Consider the following 21,592-nt stretch of genomic DNA (forward strand, 5'->3'; position numbering starts at 1 on the left):
ACGGTCGTAATTAACAAGAAGTAGAGACTGCAACCTAGTACAAACCTACACAAAAGAGGTTTTCAGGAATGTGTTGCTATTGGGCATGTTGTAATTGTTCTGTTGTGTCTACTAGTGTTGCCGATGTTGGACGCTGTCCAGAGACATTTTGAAAGAAGTGCAACTTTATGCGTGTTATGGGAATATCCAGGCAGACGCCGACAGTGAGAACAGCTGGTCAGTAAATGTTTGCTACGTCAGAACTTATTTGGCAAATGTGTTTCCACCCCCAATTTATGCATTGATGTTTTTTTTTTGTTTTGTTTTTTTGCAAAATCCATAAAAAACACCTCCAGTAACAGTAAAGACCTTTTTGGTTGTTTCGAATCATGCCGTTTTCATCAACCTTTTATCGTTCGATATTTCAAAATGTGCTTGAAAAACCGTTGATGGAAACACGACTGTGGTGAGACCGCTTATGTAATTTCTTTGGACTCTAATGTTGACCACGATTTTCAGATTTTGGACAAAGAGGCCAGATGGTTTAGAAGAGGGGTGAAAAGCCAACACTGAATATAGGGGGGGGGGGGGGGGGGGGGGATTGTGGTTTCAGCTTCCAAGCATCTACAGTACAACCCTGCTCGGAAAACCCTTCCAAAAATATTTCAAAGACTCCTGGCTGTGTGTCAAAACATTTTCATCAGAAAAACTGAGCAAAACTCCGACTTAAGCCTGACCTGGATGGCGGTTCTTGCTGACTTGTGCCACGCTGTGAAACAGAGCAGTACCCACTGCTGCGCCTGAGTGCAGCGTTCAACTTGAGACTTGATCAGTGGGAATCTTTCCAAACAGGACTGAAAACTGAGTGAACCACCAAAAGTGTTAATAAAGTTTATGGTCGCAAGAAGAAATGCTTTTACACCGAACACATGACAGAAGATTAAATGAGATACAAACATCAGTGAAAATAATAAATCCCTGTAGATTATCACTCATCTAGGCTGTAAAACCATTATCACTCTTTACTAATGGAAAAGAACAGAGGTCCAAACAGCAGAAGGTTATCCAGTGCTGCAAAATGTTTTCCCGCCCCCTTAAACCTTTAACATTGTCTCACTTTACAGCCACAAACTACTTCCACAGCCTAAATGATAGTACTCTTAACTGTTAGCTCTTAAAATCTGACTATTTTGTTGTGGGTCCAACACATACCTCTGTTTGATATGTGTAGAAAATGAAGAGGGTCTCTGAGCTCAACTAATGTGCACTGAAAGCATGAACCAGAAGACTCTGCATTACTGAGAAGCCAATCCAGACCCAACAGGCCCCTAGCAGATGTGCAATGAGCACAATCAGTGACTGAACTGGTGAAATGAGAAGTATTTCCATATTCATAGCTTCCGGGGAGAGCGGCAGGTAGCAATCAGCGCCTCTTGTGCAACCTCAAATACGCAAATACACTTTGCCAACTGTGGCACAACAGTATGTCCTTTCACCTTTTATATTCAGTTTCTCTTTTTTAGCCATTCATGTCCTAATGGAAGCTGGCAAAGACAGTCTGAGATCCAGTGGACTGTGGTACATTAGTACAATGGCGATTTTAGATTATTGTTGGTGCTAAACTGCTTCAACTCTGCCAAAAAAAAAAAACAGAACCTAAATGATGTAAGATGTTTTTTTAATCTAGATGCTTAAATTTGTGTTTGTGTTAGCTGTCCTTACGAAGGCTCCGTTTACCCTAGGAGACTTTTAGTGGTAGCATTTTACCAGCAGGGGTCAGAGCAATGCTTAGTGTAAAGCACACCGTGAAAGACAGAGACCTTTTTCTTTAGCTGGAACGGGGGAGGTGTTCAAAGCTGATGGGAGCTGGATGGAGGGCGATCCAGAGAGACAAACCCTTACAATGAGCTGCTGAGATCAAGATATATTCATGAATCAGAATGGCCTATTCAAAGTCCAGAACGTAATTACAATAATTAGAAATCACTGTTCACGAGTGTTGTAGGTCTCAGATGTGTGTTTAAACCTTTTGAGTGCACCTTCCTTGTGTTAACGGGTCGGTTCTGACTCCAAAGTGAAGAACGTCCACTCATACAAGACTAAAGTAGTCCATCATTGCACTCCTATCTTGCTGCATTGTCCTTTGTGTCCAGATGCTTCTCTCAGCCAAAGAGATTTTGCATTTCAAGGAGTCTGTTAAAATGGTACGAGTATCCGATCATGATGCCTTCTGGGCGGCTTTCTTTGAAGGGTTTCTGGGTAAGCTGGAGGCCCTAATATCCCTTCTGACCAGGGAACACCTTGGGATTAAACTAGAATGAGCCGTAGAGTGTTAGACTTAGACTTAGACAACTTTATTTGTCATTTTGTATGCGCAGAGCGCGTACAGAACGAAATTTCGTTTGCATACAGCTTGAAAATTTCGGTGAATTGCAGTAGATTTCAGAATAAAGTAAATTACAGGATAAAATTGCAGGATAAAGTGCAACAGTGATTTCACAGTACAGCAATTGAAATGTAAACAATGCAGGACAAATGTGGTACAGAGTCCAGTTATAGCTTCAACAGTTCAGCAGTCTGATGGCCACAGGAAAAAAGCTTTTGCAGAACCTGGTGGACCTGCAGCGGATGCTGCGGAACCTCTTCCCAGAGGGCAGCAGCGAGAACAGTCCACGGTGGGGGTGTGTGGGGTCCCTGATGATGTTACGGGCTTGGGCCACGCGGCACTCAGATAAAATGTCCTTAATGGAGGGAAGAGGAACCCCGATGATCTCTTCTGCTGTCCTCACCACTCTCCTCACGTTCTTCCAGTCGGAGACACTGCAGCCTCCACACCACACAGAGAGACAGCTGGTCAGAATGCTCTCTATGGTGCTTCTGTAGAAGGTCTTGAGGATGGGCAGGGGCAGGTGGGCTCTCCTCATCCTCCGCAGGAAGTACAGTCGTTCCTGTGCCTTCTTCACCAGTGACGAGGTGTTCACAGACCAGGTGAGGTTGTCCGTGATGTGCACCCCCAGGAACTTGGTGCTGCTGACCACCTCCACAGCTGAGTTGTTGATGATCGTCTGGGTTCACTTCCTAGACCTGTTATCTGTGAAGCTATTTCAGATAAGCAGAAGACAACTGATGTATGGTGCAGCTGGAATACCAAGTCCAAAGTGAATTTGTAGATTGTGAGGGAGGTAGCTCTCCTTAACTTCCTCAAAAATTAAAGCCATTGCTATACTTCTCCAATGAAGACTAATGTATGAACCCAAGAGATGTCTTCTGTGACTGTCGCTCTCTCGCTAAAGCCTCTGTGTTGGTGTTTGCTAGACTGTGATTGGTTTTCCATGTCCTAAAATCCATAAAATGCCCTCTGTTTTTTCATGTTCAAAATTACCTGCCTCCTCCGTGCATTTCGTTTTCTATGAGACAGACGCCACAGGATGCCATCAACATTTGGTCTAATTATTTTACGTTATTTTTAATTATCATTATTAATATTGCAGTTCTCAGAAGCAATGAGTACTGCCAGATGTAGATGTTCTGAAACGTAATCTGTCCACAAGAACCTTTGCTTTTGGGTGCATTGCCTTCTACAATAGCCTTCAAATCCATGTTTAGCAATTGCTCAACAGAATATATCTTTCAGCCCCTTGAAGTTGATTAATAAAGGAATGCTGCCTTGTCTTTTCTTCCGTGCTGTCCTTTTCTCATGTTGAGTTATAGTCTTCCAACGGCTTGACAAGCCAAGTCTTTTTTCCCTCCACCTTTGCTGACACCTGCATCATGTCTTTCTGTGAGTTGCTCATAAGATACAAAGACAAGACCTGTCTGAGCCAAAGCACTGCGCACACGAACCCGGTCTGTCTATGTGTGTGTCCCAGATAAAGAATCAAAACACACATCACAGCCTCCTTCTTCACAATGACGGATGAAAGCTCTAATGCTTTTGGATAAGAGAGACAGGCCGCTCCGTTGCACTTAGACGCAACCTTAAAAAAAAAAAACAACTTCCTCTCTATAGGCCGTGTCTGCAAACACCTCCAAACATGAATACTTAACTTTACTGCAAGCATCTTATAGCTCATAAAACTTTATAGCCAAGAAATTAGATACATGTTCAGAGCATTATGTGAATTGACTATACAAACATTTCGATGATTTAAGTAATTGACTCCAGTAATTATAGCCATCCTAGTGGTTTATTTCACTTGTTAACTTGGAGCCGCAGAGATTTGGCAGGAAAATGTTTCAGGCGTTTAGACTTAGCATGGATCATTTTGAAAGTCAACTCTGTCGGGGCTACAGTGACGTGTTATGAGTAATGTCGGGGGCATTTGATTTGTTTCGGACTCGTTTATTGATTTCTTTGCGCTCCCTGCCTCACTTTGGGCTGCTTGGGTTTTAGACACGAATGTGATTTACAGGGTGCCACGCAGCTTAGCGGGTCTAGATGAGGCCCCATATAGTAGGGCGACAAGACGGCTCCGATTTCTGGGGACATTCCCCGTTTTGGACGTCCTGTCCCCAGCTAAATCTGTCCCCAGAAACGTCACTGATTTTAGTGTTTTATGAATAGGAATAAAATGTAGAATGCAGCAGCGGATATGGATGCTGGTTGTGCTGCTGTTGCTGGGAATGGCTCCATCATAACAGTGATTTCTTGGCCCCCAGAATTGATTCGACTACTAATTTTTTTTTTTTTGCCCCCAAGCATCTAAGGCCGCTAGCAATGTAAATATGCTTGGAAAAAAAAACATTGACTCAAGCACAGTGAACAAATCAAGGTAAAGAAATATCATGTATATCAAGTCTCAATTCAAGGGCTGCATCCTTCAAAAGGATCCAGTCTACGTGGGCCGGGTCCTTCATCGGCCACGAAAAAGAGAAGACCGGAAGAGATCGGCTTGTGAATTCGGACCGTCTAGCCTTAATCGCTGTCCCTGCCCTTACCGCAGTGCAACTCCTGTTGCCTAGCAGCCGAGACAGCTGTGAAGCCAAACAAATGGAGCACAAACGTCAATCCTGCTGCCTCCTCTATAAATAACTTTACACGGTTTCTATTATCTCCGCTGCATATTGTTTAAATTTTGTTTTTCCATCATCTTTTCAATTCATTCTTGTTCAAAATCAGCCAAATGTTCAAAATAATTTTATGTTGACATTGAAATATTCCACTAAATAAAATGTATTGATGACAGATGCTATTTGTGTAATTTATTAGTAAAACATTTAAATACAACTTAAAACACTAACCCTCTAATTTTCTGAGTAAAGTTTAAATCAATGTATTTGTGGAGTTCACTCCTCTCCTCCATTGTTGTTTCCGTTTGAACAGTTCTCTTCAACACGCAATGAATCATGGGATAGATGCCCCCCCCCCCCGAAATACACCGGTCCCATCCCTCAAATCGGGGAAAAGGAGAACACATTTATTGGCCGCATTAGAAGGAACCTTTAAAGGAGTCGTGAATTGGGATGCCTTGGTTGCAGCACTGTGATTTAATTGGCCCACATTGTAAGGATGAAGCCCTTGAATTGAGGCACACACGTAGACTGATTCAACGCTAATGCTACTGTTAGCTTATTGTACTGTTAAACAGGAAGTAAAATAAAACAGCAACCCTGTTCAAATAAATCAAACAAAAACAGCTATAATGTTAAAAAAAAACAATAGAAATGTGGAAAGTTTAAAAAACATGTTAGCATTGTTTCCTGAACCTCTGAGGCACTTAACTAGCTTTTTCACCACACTTACTCAAGCTAACCAGACGAACTTCTTCAAACATCCACTCTGACTACAAAAATACATTTCATAAAGTAACAAAATAATGAGAGACACGAGGCACGGTAGGGTTTGTTTGGATCCTATGCCAGCTCGTTACCTACTATTTCATATGCAATAATTGCCATGTCATCCCTTACTACTTCCATTTTGCATTTTGTGCCTGTTTATAAAGCCAGCATAAGAAATTAACTTTTTACTAATTCGCATTGAATTAACTAAACTTTATTTTACCATAAATTAAGTGAATTGGACATTATGTAATTGATATATATATATATATATATATATATATATATATATATATATATATATATATATATATATATATATATATATATATATATATATACACACACACACACACACACACACACACACATACATATATTCAATTACATAATAGCCGAATCACTTCATTTATGGTAAAATAAAGTAAAAATGAGGCTATATATCTGTAGCCTGTCTATATCTGAGTATGCCATTTGTAATAACTGCTGCTGATAACTCTTTGGGTATCTCCAGAACCAAATAAAAAACAAAAACTCTATGGCATTTCTAGATATTTTAAATGTGCACTTTTTAAAAATGATTTCATTTATTTAACCATGTTAAAAGACTGAAGAGGTAGTGAATCAAAACTTGTCACATAGTCAATTTAATTCATTGTTGGGCCCCCTAAAAAACCAGTAGTGTTAAAGCAAAATTCAAAAATGATCAGTCATGAAGGATATCAGATGATACTGTGGTGGCTGGTGGTCTGACCTGTTGATGGGCCTTCAAATGAAGGGTCTCATACAACTGAGCTGCCACTGAACGGGAGATAAATAATGTTTCTTTAAATTACATTTAAAACGCCTAAGAAAAGTGTTTTTTCCCTTACAGAGTTATTCTGCTTTTGCTTGTTTGTGACCCTTGGTGCCATTGATTGTTTGTTATAACAGACAATCACTCTTTTAAAATCACTGTGGAGGAATTTAGTATCACTTTTCTTTACAGAATCGCTTTGACTCTGTCATGTGAAAGAGTTTTTTTTTAGAACATGGACAACCTGTTTAGATTGATGGGCCAGCAGATGAATTGGATCTATGTCTAGACTTTGACTAGACCTCTCCAAAACCTTCATTATGCTTTTTTGAGCTCTTCAGAAGTAGACTTGCTGGTGTGCTTTGAATTGTTGCCCTGCTGTATAACCTATAGTATGAGCAGCCCCAGACCATCACACTGCCATTATTGACCCTTAGTGTGATGGTATTCTTCTGAAATCCTTGGCCTACTTCGTGTTGTCTGACTGTTTCTACTGAAGTTGTTTCTTGAGTCTACAAGTCTTCCACAGGATTAAATTTTTTACATATGGCCAGGTGGGTTTGGATAGTTTTACTTATTTAATAAATTAAATCGTCTTCTCATAACTGTATGCCATATTTACTCAGGTTATCTTTGTCTGACATCAAAATATGCTATAAATCTGAAACCCAGCCCAAAGAGCAACAATAGAGCAAAAACTGGAGAAATCGGTGAGGGTGTAAATACTTTTTGAATGTACTGTATATTGAATTGGCATTACATAAATTAACTGAACTGAATGACCTACAGGTGCCAAACCAGTTCTTAGGCGGTTCCAAATCAAACAGAGGTTTGCTGACTGTAACGTAGTCAAGAAACTCCAAGAAACACACGTTAAGCGACAACAGTTTGACTTTATTTGCACAACAGTATACATTCTAAAGTGAGCAAACTCTGATGCAGTAAAAGGCAATGTAAGGCATGGATAACCACTGATGCTAGGTTCAGGAATTAAGTTTGTACTTATTTTTTTGGCTGGATTCAATCTACTTACAGTTTAATGTTGAAAGCATCTAACATGGTTACGTTGCATTCCACAGCAATCTATGTGACTCTATACAAAAACTAATAAATACAAATTTACAAAGTAACTAACAGTATTGTCATTTAAATCATATTAATTTCCTAAATATGGAAGGGGGTTTCAAACTAGTGAACAGGGGGTTTCCATCTACTCTTTCTTCCCATCTTATAGTCATAGTTTTAAGTCATATTGTATTGAATAAACATCAATATTCCTCCATTAGTAATTGTCAGAGTTAAAGGCCAGTAAACCTGTACATTCATCAGATTCCGGCCTTGTGAGGGGGTTTGACTCTGTCATCTACCTCTCTGGCTGTCTGTCTAAACCCAATGATGAAACCAGCTATTACATCAGTCATTTTAATGCTTATATGAACTGACACATTGTCACAGAATCAAATTAAATCCAGGTACTTATGGCTCGAGTTCGGTGAGTGATTGGACGGAAGGAAGGAAGACGTTTTCAGTCCAATCAATGGGCAAAACAGAATGGTGATTAATTTTACATCGTCCTGCAGGCTTTTCTACTGTATCTGTACTCAAGGACGCAGATAATCCATCTTCATTTTAATTGAATGTACTCTGACTTCTCTTATTGTAGCCGAAAGATTTATTTTACCTACATCTCAATGCCAGGGGTAGCATCCTTACCTATATTTATGAGCTCAATAATAAAACAATGTTGATATTACAAAGTCAAAAGGTTACTCTCTTACTCCTACCCTTCATTTCGATTGGCTTGTTATTGACTCACACACAGTGCCCTTTGTATTCACTCCTCTGAGGCAGTGATCTGTAGAGGTGCTTTTCACTTACGCTGCAGCTAAAAGCATTTACAAACTTCTAGAAACAGAAATCGGGCGGTAGAAGGTGAACCATTGACCCAGCTTCTAGTCTTTAGCTCCGTCCATCTTCCCTTCAACTCTGACCAGCTTCCCTGCTGAAGGAAAGCATCCCCACAGCATGATGCTGCCATCACTATGTCACAGTGGGGATGATAGGTTCTTGATCATTAACTGGTTGTAGGACATTTTATTCGGGGATATGAGAGTAAAGGGGAACATAAACGTACACTTCCCTTCTGAGATCCTGATTTCTCTAAATACCAGAAACTACTTTTATTTGGAGATCTACCGTGTTTCTTTCCTTAATCAGCGGAAGTAACGGAAGTAAAATACAAACAAAAACCTCAACTGGGGCAGGGCGTTCTGACCGAAATAGTCGAAAAACCTCAGACATACCGATCTTGACCTGTGCAAAGCCCCCTCAAAAGCAGCAGAGATCAATAAGCAGGCGCTGCAAAGCACAACACACTGATTGCTGGAGTGGAGGAGGATGGACGAGACTTTTGGCAACGCTTTAATAAGCCGTTATCGGGGGTTTGGAAAAAAACACCAGCACATGTTAGCCAAGCTGGAGCACCGCTTGTACACACACACACACACACACACACATATATATATATATATAGATGTACCTCCCACACATTAGAGCAGGATAAAAGCAGCAAGCGCACTTGTAAAACCCATCACCAGGGCCGACAGCAACTTCCCGACAAAAACAAACCACGCAGCAAACCCCGCTGCCTCCGTTGCAATCCATATCTGTTTCTGAAGCGGTAACACATGAACTGAATTAAATCCCCAGGCTCTCTCTCTCGAATTGTTCCCCATAAACAACCGCACCTCAGAAGTCTCCGAACGTCTCGTAATTTTCCTTGAAACTCGGCCAAATTGGAAAAATGTAATAGCTGTTCCGGCCGACTGCAAAAACAGAATCTCCAGTCCATTTTTGTTGCTTTCAAACAAGTCGTTTCAATCAGTCGGCGTGCCAACAAGACAGCGGCATCCACGTACAATGTTGTTAACGCGCTCTCATCAAAAACACAGGATGTGCAGTATCCATTACTTCGTAGCCACGGCACCGTGCCGTTCTTTAAATCACCAGGCAATTTAAGGGGAGAGAGCTTGTTACTTCTCTCTGAAACCGCTTCAAATTGTGGCTGATTGACCCACTCCTCGCCGGACATGCTGGGAGGTTTGAAGGTTGTTCCCAAGAGCAGAAAATACAGCTGCATCCTTTGTCAGAGAGAATAAAAACAAGATTCTACATTAAAACAAGCCAAAAAGTAAACTCCTAACGCATGCATCTTAAGGGCAAAATTAGTTCCTAAAATAATGCCGAGTTTTCAAACCGATATATCAAAGGATTTTAAATAACGAAAGCAAATGATGGCTAATAATTAGAATTGCAGCTTTTCCATCTTTCCCAAAAGTGTGCTCTAAAACATGATTCAGATCCCATTTCTCCAATACTCCCTAAACAAAATCTTGTGGACTCTATTGTCTTCAGAGGACACCTAATCAGTAAAATAGAGTCCAGTCCTGTCCAATGTCCCAGCAAACATGAGAAAGCTGTTAACGCGCTGAAAAACCCACACCGCACCTTGCCCTGAACACTTTCAGCAAGAAAAGTCTCTCACACTAACCCATAGATGGTCAGAAGCCCAAAGCAAGGCCCACTCTAAAGTCTTTCATTTATTAGACTGATTTAGGAGAGGCTATAAAGAAGGTTTCCAACTTAAACCACCCACAAAGTTTGACCCCTCATTAAAAAGCTTAAAGCTAATGGACCCAGCTATTTGCTCTCCACACAACCATGTCGGACCTTGAAATGATGATAGAACAACGAGACTGCCTGCATATCACTGCAAATTTCCTCAACTGCTGCTTCAATCCAAACAATTTCAAGTCTACTTTTAGTCGTGTTGGCACTTCTTTCTCTCAGCAACACGCCTTCTGGGTTAAAAGCCCAGTCAGGACCTCTCTGGAGTTTGCATGTTGTCTCTTTATTTCCCATAGAAATAATGTATACTGCTTCTAGTCTAGTGGTTTTCTTAAAGCACAATTGTACACCGTGCAATTTACAATGTCTAGTAATAGGATAAGAATTCCTTTAATGTCCAATGTCAATGGGGAAATGCGACAGTGGCAAACAGCAGTAGAAATCAACAGAAACCTATTAGATGTGCGCTCTTTAAGTCTGGCCTTATGGAAGTGTGGTGAAAGGAAAGCCATTGTTGAAAGAAAGTCTTGGGTCTGCCACAAACCATGTGGAGAAAACTTAAAATACGAGCGAAAGAAGTTGGGCAGATGAGACCAAAACGCAATACTTTGGTCAACATGCGCAACACTGTGTGTAAAGAATAACTAACTGCTAACTTACCCTAATATACCACCCACACCATGAAACATGGTAGTGGCAGCATTATGCTGGGAGGGCGCCTTTCTTCTGTATGAACATGGAAGAGTAGTCGAGAAAAAAGATGCTAATCCAGGGTCACCAACACATGTGTCGTGACCTAGTCAAAGTCCAGACTCAAATCCAACTGAGAATCAGTGGCATAGAAAATTGAGGAATCCATTCAGTGGCAAAAGGTGTTTCTATAAAGCAGCTTTGCAAGGCTGAACAACTGCAAAAAAGAATAAAAAATAGTGTTTCCTTCCGACGCAAATTTATAAATTTCTTTCTTTTGCTCTATTACATATCTTAATACAATATACTGCACTTTGCGTTGCAATTTAAAAAAAAAAAAAAAAAAAAAAAAAAACTAGATAAGGGCTGTAAAAAAAATTTGCAAGGCTGAAAATGTTGATGTACAGCTTTGGTCTGTGGGAGAAAGGGAGAGAGAGAGACCGGGAGAGAAAGTAGGAGCGTGTGAGAGAGGAGAGCTCCACAGTTGCCCTTGGCAGCGCAGCCTCATTCCTGCACAGTCGGGCTTTAGTCCGGTGGTTGCGAGCGCCTCTCGCCTCGCACCAATTAACGTCGGCAGCCATTTAAATTAGTTTGGCCCGTCAGATCCAGAAGCGCGCGCGCCTCCACTTTGCGCTGTCACTTTAGTTCTCCCGCGCGCCCCAATTTCCCCTCCGGGGTGTGATGAAGAGAAACGCGGCGGCGGCGGCAAGTTGATTCCGGCGCGGCGGCTTCACTCACAGGTGCGCTAAAAGCAGCGGCGGTAATTAGCCTCGAGGACGGACGGGATGGAAGCGCACGCGGGGAACGAGAGCGCGCTGGAAGCGCTGGCCGGCTGCGGGGAGCCGGGGAACATCAGCGTGGAACTTATGGACCGTAACGCGAGCTGCTCCAACAACTCCCTACTTAACAGACCTGGCACCAGAACCCGAGGTAAGACCCACACCTCCATACTTTTCTTTTTTTCTGCTGCATTATTCTATCCATCTATATATCTATCTCTCTATCTCTTATATACCCGATGCTTTTTGTTGGTGATGCAAAGAGATCCTTATCCATTTCTATTCATTTTTCTTTCTCTAACCGTTTTTAACTGCGAAATTAAAGCTTGCCATTTCTGAATAATTAGCTCATTAAAAAAAATCAATTGGTGGAACTAATGGAATATATTAAACTGGTTGGTGTAAAACCCCAAATAAATAAATAAATATAAATAAATAAGACCGTTATCCAAGTCTCTCATGCACTGATGTGCGCTTAAGCCGAAAATTATTTGCAATCCTTGGTTTCGTGTTAATCAACTTCCCCCAGCCACGCTGTATACAATAAATCACCGAGCCAGGCACATTTACTGCGGCTTTCTCCCCACTGCTGCATCAACAGTGAGGCAAAAACAATTTTAATTCACAATGTTTATTGTGAATGGCTCTAATTCTCAAGCATTAAAGAGATTAAACCCACCAGCGGAGGAGATAAGGCCCCCCTAGTCCTCTATCAGGGCACCAGTTGCACATCCACACTGACTTGCTAATGAGGTCTCAACGAGAGCGAGGGCTCCTTTTAATATTTCCCCCCCACCGCCTCAGCCGCAGTATTGAAAAAAGATTTGAGATCATTCCTTAAATAAATAATTCAGCCATTCCTGCTGCTATGCCGTCTTACTCTTTTAGACCTGAGACTTAAGGAGGCCGTGAACCTCTTCAGCAGCATATGAGCTTTGCGGCATTATTATTTACCTTCACCAGCCTTCTTCTTCTGGTCAGCATGGAGCAGCGGAGCCTGATTATGCCTGTTTGTTGCTCTCAGGGGTCTGCAGTTATGACAGGAAATGAAACCCCACCGTGTGTGCAATATCTTGTCATTTTCTTGCAGGAGTGCGCTTCAAAAGCAGCTGATGTACAGTATATTTATTTGATGTTTTATTATTGTCAAATGGGGAAAAAAGTATTAAAAGTGCAACTAAATGTGATAGATTAGGACAAGTGAGCTTGATTTCTTGACTAAGACCAGGACTTTGAAGGGAGACGAGACCAAGAACTAGACCAGAAGATGCCAAGACTAAGACCGAGACTTTGAAGAGACGAGACCAAGAACTAGACCAGAGGATGCCAAGACTAAGACGGAGACTTTGAAGAGAGACGAGACCAAGAACTAGACCAGAGGATGCCAAGAATAAGACCAAGACTTTGAAGAGACGAGACCAAGAACTAGACCAGAGGATGCCAATACTTAGACCGAGACTTTGAAGGGAGACGAGACCAAGAACTAGACCAGAGGATGCCAAGAATAAGACCAAGACTTTGAAGAGAGACGAGACCAAGGACTAGACCAGAGGATGCCAAGACTAAGACGGAGACTTTGAAGAGAGACAAGACCAAGAACTAGACCAGAGGATGCCAATACTTAGACCGAGACTTTGAAGAGAGACAAGACCAAGAACTAGACCAGAGGATGCCAATACTTAGACCGAGACTTTGAAGAGAGACAAGACCAAGAACTAGACCAGAGGATGCCAAGACTAAGACCGAGACTTTGAAGAGACGAGACCAAGAACTAGACCAGAGGATGCCAAGACTAAGACCGAGACTTTGAAGAGACGAGACCAAGAACTAGACCAGAGGATGCCAAGACTAAGACCAAGACTTTGAAGGGAGACGAGACCAAGAACTAGAACAGAGGATGCCAAGACTAAGACGGAGACTTTGAAGAGAGACAAGACCAAGAACTAGACCAGAGGATGCCAAGACTAAGACCGAGACTTTGAAGAGAGACAAGACCAAGAACTAGACCAGAGGATGCCAAGACTAAGACCGAGACTTTGAAGAGACGAGACCAAGAACTAGACCAGAGGATGCCAAGACTAAGACCAAGACTTTGAAGGGAGACGAGACCAAGATCTAGACCAGAGGATGCCAAGACTAAGACCAAGACTTTCAAGAGACGAGACCAAGAACTAGACCAGAGGATGCCAAGACTAAGACCGAGATTTTGAAGAGAGACAAGACCAAGAACTACACCAGAGGATGCCAAGACTAAGACCGAGACTTTGAAGAGATGAGACCAAGAACTAGACCAGAGGATGCCAAGACTAAGACCGAGACTTTGAAGGGAGATGAGACTTAGAACAGAGCATACTTAAGCAGAGTCAAGATCTGAGCATTCTGAGACTTTGAGAGTGGTAAGACCAAATTCAAGACCAGCATGAAACAATTTTAAAGACCATTGCTGCAATCCTAAAAAGGCAGTTGTTGCTGCAAACATTAAGCTGACAAACCAGGCAACTCTGAAGAGCCCATCCATTCAGCCAAACGATAATTACCTTAGCGGTAGCTGCAGGCAGAGAAGAGCTGGAGGAATAAACTTGCCCAGGGTTCTGTCTTTTTTTTTCTGTTTGTATGGATGGAAAAACATCTGTGATTTTTGTACTGAAAAATGTTCTCTCACCCATATCACCAGGTGGCAGCGTATAGTTAAAAAGAAACCTATACAGGCTGCATTTGAAGTTGGTTTTAAGAAAAGAAAATCCTAGTTCTGTGCATCTGAGAACCAAGACCAAGACTTTAAAAATGTGGTTTCAAAATAAATATGTAAGTTATGTCAGATAAATGACTGACATTCCAGTATTTCTACCCCTTGAACCTTTCTATATTTTGTTGCATTACAATCACAAACTTCAACATGTTTTATTGGGGTTTTGCATATTAGACAAACACAAATTAGTGCATCACTTTGTAGCAGAAGGAAAACAATATATATATATATATTTTACAAATAAAATGTAATAAACCTGGAGTTAAGAACCACGTCTTTTGAGTTTTGTTTCTACCAAGTTTGCACAGGGAGACAATTTTTTTGTTATTTGGAAATTAGCTCAACCTGATTGAATGCACATAAATATGCTTTGATGTGAACACCACAGATTATTAACTGGATTTAGGCCTGGACTTTGACTTCTTTATTCTTACACATAAATACGCTTTGATCATTCCATCTATTGCAATTGACCAGCTTCTCTGTCACGGCTGAGGAAATAAACATCCCCCGCAGCATGACACTGCCACCACCATGTTTGAATACGAAGCTGATGGGCACAGTTTGCACAATTTATAATTTAGGCTGTACTTGAAGACTATTCATTGAGCTGTATTTTATTTAGGGGTATCAAAGAAAGCTCAAGTGCACACCTCACACCTATCAGATTTTAAATTGTAAAACATTTTCCTTCTTTTATGCACTTACCAATTCAAAGCCTTAACCACAATGCTGATACGAGCTCAACAACGCCGGAGTACTCTTTTTGTTTGCTCTGATCCAAACAGATGTGATCCTTATTCCAGTTGCTGTTTGAGATATCGAGGCTTACGACGCAGCTGGAAAGCACAGCTGACATGTATCCCATCGCATTAACGACTGCAGACTCCTGAGAGCAGGTCGGGTCAGACAGGGTCCTTCTTATGTGGAGCAACATCTGTATCCGCACCTCGGCTCCGCTCGGACTCCGCTCCCCCGGTGATTCAAAGTGGCACTTTGCTGAGCCCACTCCATCCCTCTGAGAGCTGGCGAGTTCTCACGAAGGGGATTTCATAAGCGTTAGACGAACGCAGTTTTTTCCAAAGACAGGCCGAGCAATGGGGAACACAGGAAAGACAGGAAGACTTGTTACAGCACAGCGATAGGGTGGCTAAGGAGCTGCTAACCATCGGCAGATTTCTGAAGCAAGGTGTTATTTTGCCTGTAGTGGATAGCTCTCTTGGCATCTTCCTTTAATAGAAATATAGATTAGTTGATCAGGGAAGCTGAAGCCAACAGCTGGTCCGGGAGGGCCAAGAACAAAACACACTTCTGCTCTCTCAAAACAACTGCAATCCTGGAAACACCAACGCAACCATTGTCATGGTTGCAGTAGACGATTACCTCCTCACAGGTGGTGTCTTTTTAAATATGGAGAATGGAAGCCGAGGGCTGTGCATCACCAATAATCTTCCTGCTGGAAACATACTGAGAATGAAATGTGTTTGCAGTCAAATTAGTTGTTGGTTCTAAAATTAAAGCTGTGTTAAAAGCAAAACTATCGAAGGCGCGTAAGTGAACGTGATGTCATTGATCTAGACACATTGATCTGTGAGGTACCGTGACCAGAAACGCTTACACATACCCACATGTTGTAATCTTGTCCCGTTCAGCTTCTATCGCTTTAAATTATTTTGATTCCACTCACTTTTCGCTGTAGTTTAGTACTTTGGGAAATTATAAAGAAATAATTAGAAAAATACTCAAATCTCACATTCAGTTTAATCGTGTGTTATTTTCTCAAACCTTTACAACTCCGTTAGCATTTTTTTAGGTTTGTATCACCACCTTGGCCAGTCAATTTGTAGCTATTGTAGGTCACGATCTTTAATTAAAGCTGAACTTTAGGCTACCCTGGGATGATAGGTATTGTTTGGAGTCGTACGGTATAAGTAAATACCAAAAAGCTGCTTTAAATCTTTGGTTATCAAAGCGGTGAGAACTGACACACAATGAGTGCAAAATGCCCTGGGGACAATGGGCGCAGACTTACTAAAAAAGTAAGTCTGCACCCATTCACACTGGAAGATCATTGGTGGTACGCTGCCTGCCTGCATTTCCTGTGTAAATAACCATAATTGGATAAATAGCGAGGGAGTGACAGTACCCATATTCATACAGGAAGGTACAGCCCGGTCAGTTCAGTACACACGTACCGAAAAAAATAGTGTTTTTGCTTTTTTTTGTACCTGAACATAATTTAGCGTATTTAAGCAAAGTGCACAATGCAACGTTCTGTGGCACAACTTTAAAATGTGACACTAAACCAAACCAGAGAGGTCTCCCAGCTATCGCTAAACTCCTGCAGCATGAAGGTGTTTCATGCAGCTACAGAGGCGAAAGAAAGGTGGACCAAACTAGCACTGTATGTCATCTTGTGCAATTTTCAACAGCTCAATCTTCAGTGCGGTATGTAGCTCACTCTGCAGAGAACTGAATCACTCACCTGAAACAACAAGCTGAATGTGAACATCACTGGCACTGGAGAAAAATTACTTTATGCCCAAATCCCGCCGCCTTTCAACCAGTCCTGATGTAATTTAAACTTACATTTTACTTTACTTTTTTTAGGCAAAAAAAAGGCCTAAACAACAACACTGGCCATTTTCATGCGTTTTTTTTTTTACTTTCGGAGCAGCTATCCGGCCTGCCAGCTTATCCTGTATTGCCTAAAAATAATCAAACCAAATCTACAGTCAGTTCTATTGTGTTTCTCTTGATTGAAGCAAACCCAAAACGTACTGAACCTTTCATATTCACAGGGCTGTGAGCAGGTTGCGTGTGTGCCTTACCTCTTTGGACTGCAGGTTGTGACTGACTGGTGTGTCCTCATTGCTGGAGCTCATCATCATTCAATCAGGAGGAGCTTAAAGAGGAGCGGACCCCCTTGAGGCAGATGCCAGATAGCTCTAAGTCATTGAGTGGTAATCAGGCCTTTTTCTAGCCTGTTGTTCGGTCACTTTAAGCTCCTTGCTTACCAGAATCCCAGTCCATGGTCTGTTCTAGGACTTCAGTCCCCTGCCTCCTTGTTCCCATCGTTCCCAGGAATCATTAACAACCCACAACGCTCACCCCTACCTGCCAACCCCCACCTCACCTTTTACCTGAAATCCTCACCATTAGCGCATCAGTAAGGCTCTTTCATCACCATTATGAATTTAATTTCCACACTTCTATTAATAACTACTTACTTCTCCTCTTCAGCGCTGACCTGGACTCCTCTTCTGCACCTGGAGGAAATATTCATTATGTCATTGGTGTCGATAAACTGTTTAAACGTCTCTCAGTTGTCTGTAGCTGTCGCCTTCTCACCGACTAACGTGACAGAACCATGACTTTTGCGCACCGCTAAACCCGTAGTAAACAAGCATAGAATTGAAGTCTGATGACGTAGAGGTTCAGAAAACAGTATTCACATGAACCTTTATGACGTTTTCTTAGATTGTTGTTTTAAGATGGTAGACGTCCATATTGGTTTTGGTCCCTCTAAGCCTCCGGGACCAGCGTATCTGGATTTATACTAAGTGAAGATACCAAGAGACTTATCCGCTGGAAACAAAATATGAACTCTTAACCTTTTAAAAGAAGCTCTCTTCAAAATTCCTGAACTTTCAAAAAGGAATCTTTTTACTTAATCATTCAAAGTTTTACAGTGTATCGTATAACTTGAATACTTGGGTCCAGCATCTCCCAAACTGTTTTAACTGTGACCAGCAAATTTTACTAGTGTAAATAAAAAAAAAAGTTTAAGGTTGATTTATCATTATGTTAAAGTGCAATTACATTGCCGCTGAGGTACATAATGAACAACTCCTATCTACACTTTGACAAGCAATAGATTTTTACTCTGCATCGTTGCCACAATGTGAAGAAGTGTCTGATTAGGAACTGGACAGCACTTTGATTTCTACAGAATTACAGGAGCCTCAATACTGGCTTGGTTAGCATATTCATTTAGAGGACTCAGATAGCAAACACCTTGGCTGAGGGTGTAATTCAGTGCAGAAATCCCTGAAGATGCTGCTCCTCTAATAGCTGTGAGATGCTGGTTTCAATTATCCTGCACCGTGAACTGAGAGAAAAGGAAATCCCTTAAATAAAAGGCCACTGCATTTAATTAAGATTTTTTTTCTCAGCTCCTTAGCTTTTAGCAAATATGGTCTAAAACTGCTACACTGGGTAAATTAGCAAGCATATAAAAGCGTTGGCTGCAATTAAACTCATAAAACAAACACAATTTAACCATTAAAAACCAGGAAAATAAATTGCAAACATTTTATTTGCATAAATTGTAATTAATATTTCTGAGAAGAAATGTACATTTGACAGCCAAAGCACTTACCACATTGCTGCTAAAGGACAATTTCAAACGTCTTTGAATCCGAGACGCACTTATTATCAGCAGGGACTTAAACTGGAGAAACAAGTAATAAACTTTGTCGTTATTTCTTCAAAGTCTGTCGGAAAACAGGAAAGTCTGCAGTGCAATAAATTATAAACTTTTTGAATGAGCCAAGAACGATGCAGATACGCCACAAGACACCTTCCTGGCAGCAGCAAGTTTAAATATTTGGACTAACAAATAACTGAGATAAAAGTCATTATCAAAGTTTAAATTAATAATGACTAGTTTATATTAAACTAGTCATCCTGACTAGTTTTCACACAGCCCTTCCCGCCCTAACTAAAATTATTCTACTGTAATTATTTTTATTAGTCTGAGAAAACTGTCCTATTTTCATCATCGTTCCAATGATTCTGTAAGAGTTTTTGATTTAGTTTCATTCGGGGGAAAACCAAGCTGTAATTGTTTCATCAACAAAAATAACCGCAACCTTCCTTCTTCAAACTGATCCCTGTAAGCAAATAATTTGTACCCATGTACCTAAACAATAGTTTATTTTTGGTGGTAGTTAGGTATTTTATTAAAACTCTGACTCAAATAATAATAAAAACTGATATTGCGGGTGTAATTTAATATAGCTTTAAATTATCTGACAGATATTTTTTTTCAGCTCTGATCCACATTTGGGCCAGCTGACTGACTAAAATATGACAGATCAGGATCCCTGATCAACCCATTACTATCAATGTTTTCCTTCTGGTTTATAACACGTATATAACCACATTTATGTATAGTAGACTATGAGTAGGATTAAACAAATGACTTTTAGTTTAAGTCAAAGTTGGTTTGAGGCGTCCCCCTGACAGCCATCAACCAGGATATAGTCAAAAACGTCTTTTTAATAAATTAAATGTTGGTTAAGAAACGACTGTATGGTAATGATTGCAAAGAAAAAAAAAGACAAAAATAGCCACCAGCAGCAAGGTTTGCATGGCTAAAAAAGCTTCCCCCGCTTTGAGAACCGGCAGAAAAACCCATCATAGTCTAACTGCCACCAAAGCCTGCAGTTTGACAGAAAGTCTAATAAAAATCCAAATGAAACCCCCAGTAAAGTATTTACTGTATGCACAACAAATCATTGGATTCTACAAACTGGGACTTAATGAAGGCCGCTCACACTTCCTGATCGTGATCTTAATTGGTGCATAATTGACAACTTCTTTGCCAGCCTGACTGGCAGCCATCTTTCTTCATGTCATTGTTTCTACAGAGACTGCAGCGTGGACATAATTAACCCAATTTGTCACCCCGAGGACAGGCTGCGGTGCAACCACGCTGCCTAATGTTTTTTGTTCAAACAGAAACCGAGCTCACGCGTGCCGTTGGTGTGTCAAAACGCCGTGAAGTTTCGTTGCTTGTGAAGATCTTTTCGGGATTTTTAGGTAAAAATGTTCCGTGCAAGTCTGATGAAATAATGTATGCTGATAAGGTGGAGAAGAGAGAAAACGACTGACTTCATGGGTGGTGGAATATGCACCGAGCTTGTTCACGTACAGCAAATAAGGAGTTTCGTGCATCAAAATCTCAATGTATTCTCAACTAATCTCTCATGGTGGGAAGGTTTGTTCAGTTGGACTGGAGCGCTGACTGCTACATAGAGCAACCCCCTCATTAGAGATTAAATACAGACGGACCTGTGAGCGGCATGCTAATTGTTGCCAAAGGATTCATTTGCTTGTAATGCAGTTTCGGCGTGTGGAAGAGCAGCGATCAAATCAGAAATCATGTCTGTGTCGACATGTAACAGAGCCACCAAACACGGTGGGGAAAACAGCCAGATAATTTTTTTTTGTATCCAGCCACTTTTCAATAAAGGCAGGTAAACCTGTCCAGATACCCCGTCCCCTGATTCAATCTCTTGTGATAACAACACATGCAGTAAACTCTTACTTTTGCCCTTTAAAACTGTTATTTGCGCACCTTTTGAACCCTACAAAATGGACCAGAAAGAGAAAACCTGCACTAAGATTGGTGGATTTCACTCATTTACAATGGCCTGAATTTTTCTTCCTTAAATCTGTTTCGTAGACGTGTTGATCAGTAGACGTGCATTACGTCTTTTTTCCCGCCTCGCATTCACGCCTGAATTTTCCAATCGTGGGACAATAAAGGATATTTTCTAAGGGATGTTTCAAATAATCCCATTAATAATGCAGACATCCTGTGAAGACCCTAGAGGAGAACATTATTGAGCACTATTGAGAGTAAAACTTAATAGAAATTGACTTCAACATTTACAAGACATGTGAGCACTGAGCAAGTCTTTATGGGTTCAAGATACTTCCAGCAAAATGATGATGATGATGATGAAGGAATTTATTTCAGACAATTAACAAATTTAACAAATTTAACAAATATTAAATAAATCAATTTCATAAATAAATAAATAATAATAATCAAAACATATTAAAAAAATAAATTCTTCAACCAAGTACCACTTAAAAAAGTAATTGGTAAACATTAAATTACGTTTTCTGTTCCAATTCAATTAAATGATTTGAACATAAATAGAAATGAGATAAGCAAAATTTTCCTCTGATATCTGACATTGATTAATGATTAAAGAAAATCCATTGTCTCCTTTACTTGTTTTGTGTTTTTTTTACTTATAAAATCCATTAAAGGAAGAGGAGTAAATCCATTTAAAACGTTACAAACAATATGTTGTATTTACTTAAGATATAAAAATAGCAACACTGCACAGGCTTTTTGTCCAGAATGTTTTCCTGAAGAGAGACTTTAAGGGA

General features: G+C 40.7%; 1 protein-coding gene across 2 annotated transcripts in view; it reads left to right on the top strand.

The window, feature by feature from the left end:
- Window positions 1–11,312: 11,312 nt before the first annotated feature.
- si:dkey-1h24.2 (7tmA_CCK-BR domain-containing protein) overlaps window positions 11,313–21,592 on the top strand; it is a 51,403-nt gene continuing 41,123 nt past the window's right edge. For both annotated transcript variants that reach the window (XM_021309524.2, XM_012850523.3), the window contains exon 1: window positions 11,313–11,803. In XM_021309524.2, the coding sequence (XP_021165199.1) occupies window positions 11,659–11,803 (145 nt within the window). In that variant the 5' untranslated portion in view covers window positions 11,313–11,658. The remainder of the gene's footprint in view (window positions 11,804–21,592) is intronic.

The sequence above is a fragment of the Fundulus heteroclitus genome, chromosome 24 (genome assembly GCF_011125445.2).
Source record: "Fundulus heteroclitus isolate FHET01 chromosome 24, MU-UCD_Fhet_4.1, whole genome shotgun sequence".
In the NCBI taxonomy this organism is placed as follows: domain Eukaryota; kingdom Metazoa; phylum Chordata; class Actinopteri; order Cyprinodontiformes; family Fundulidae; genus Fundulus; species Fundulus heteroclitus.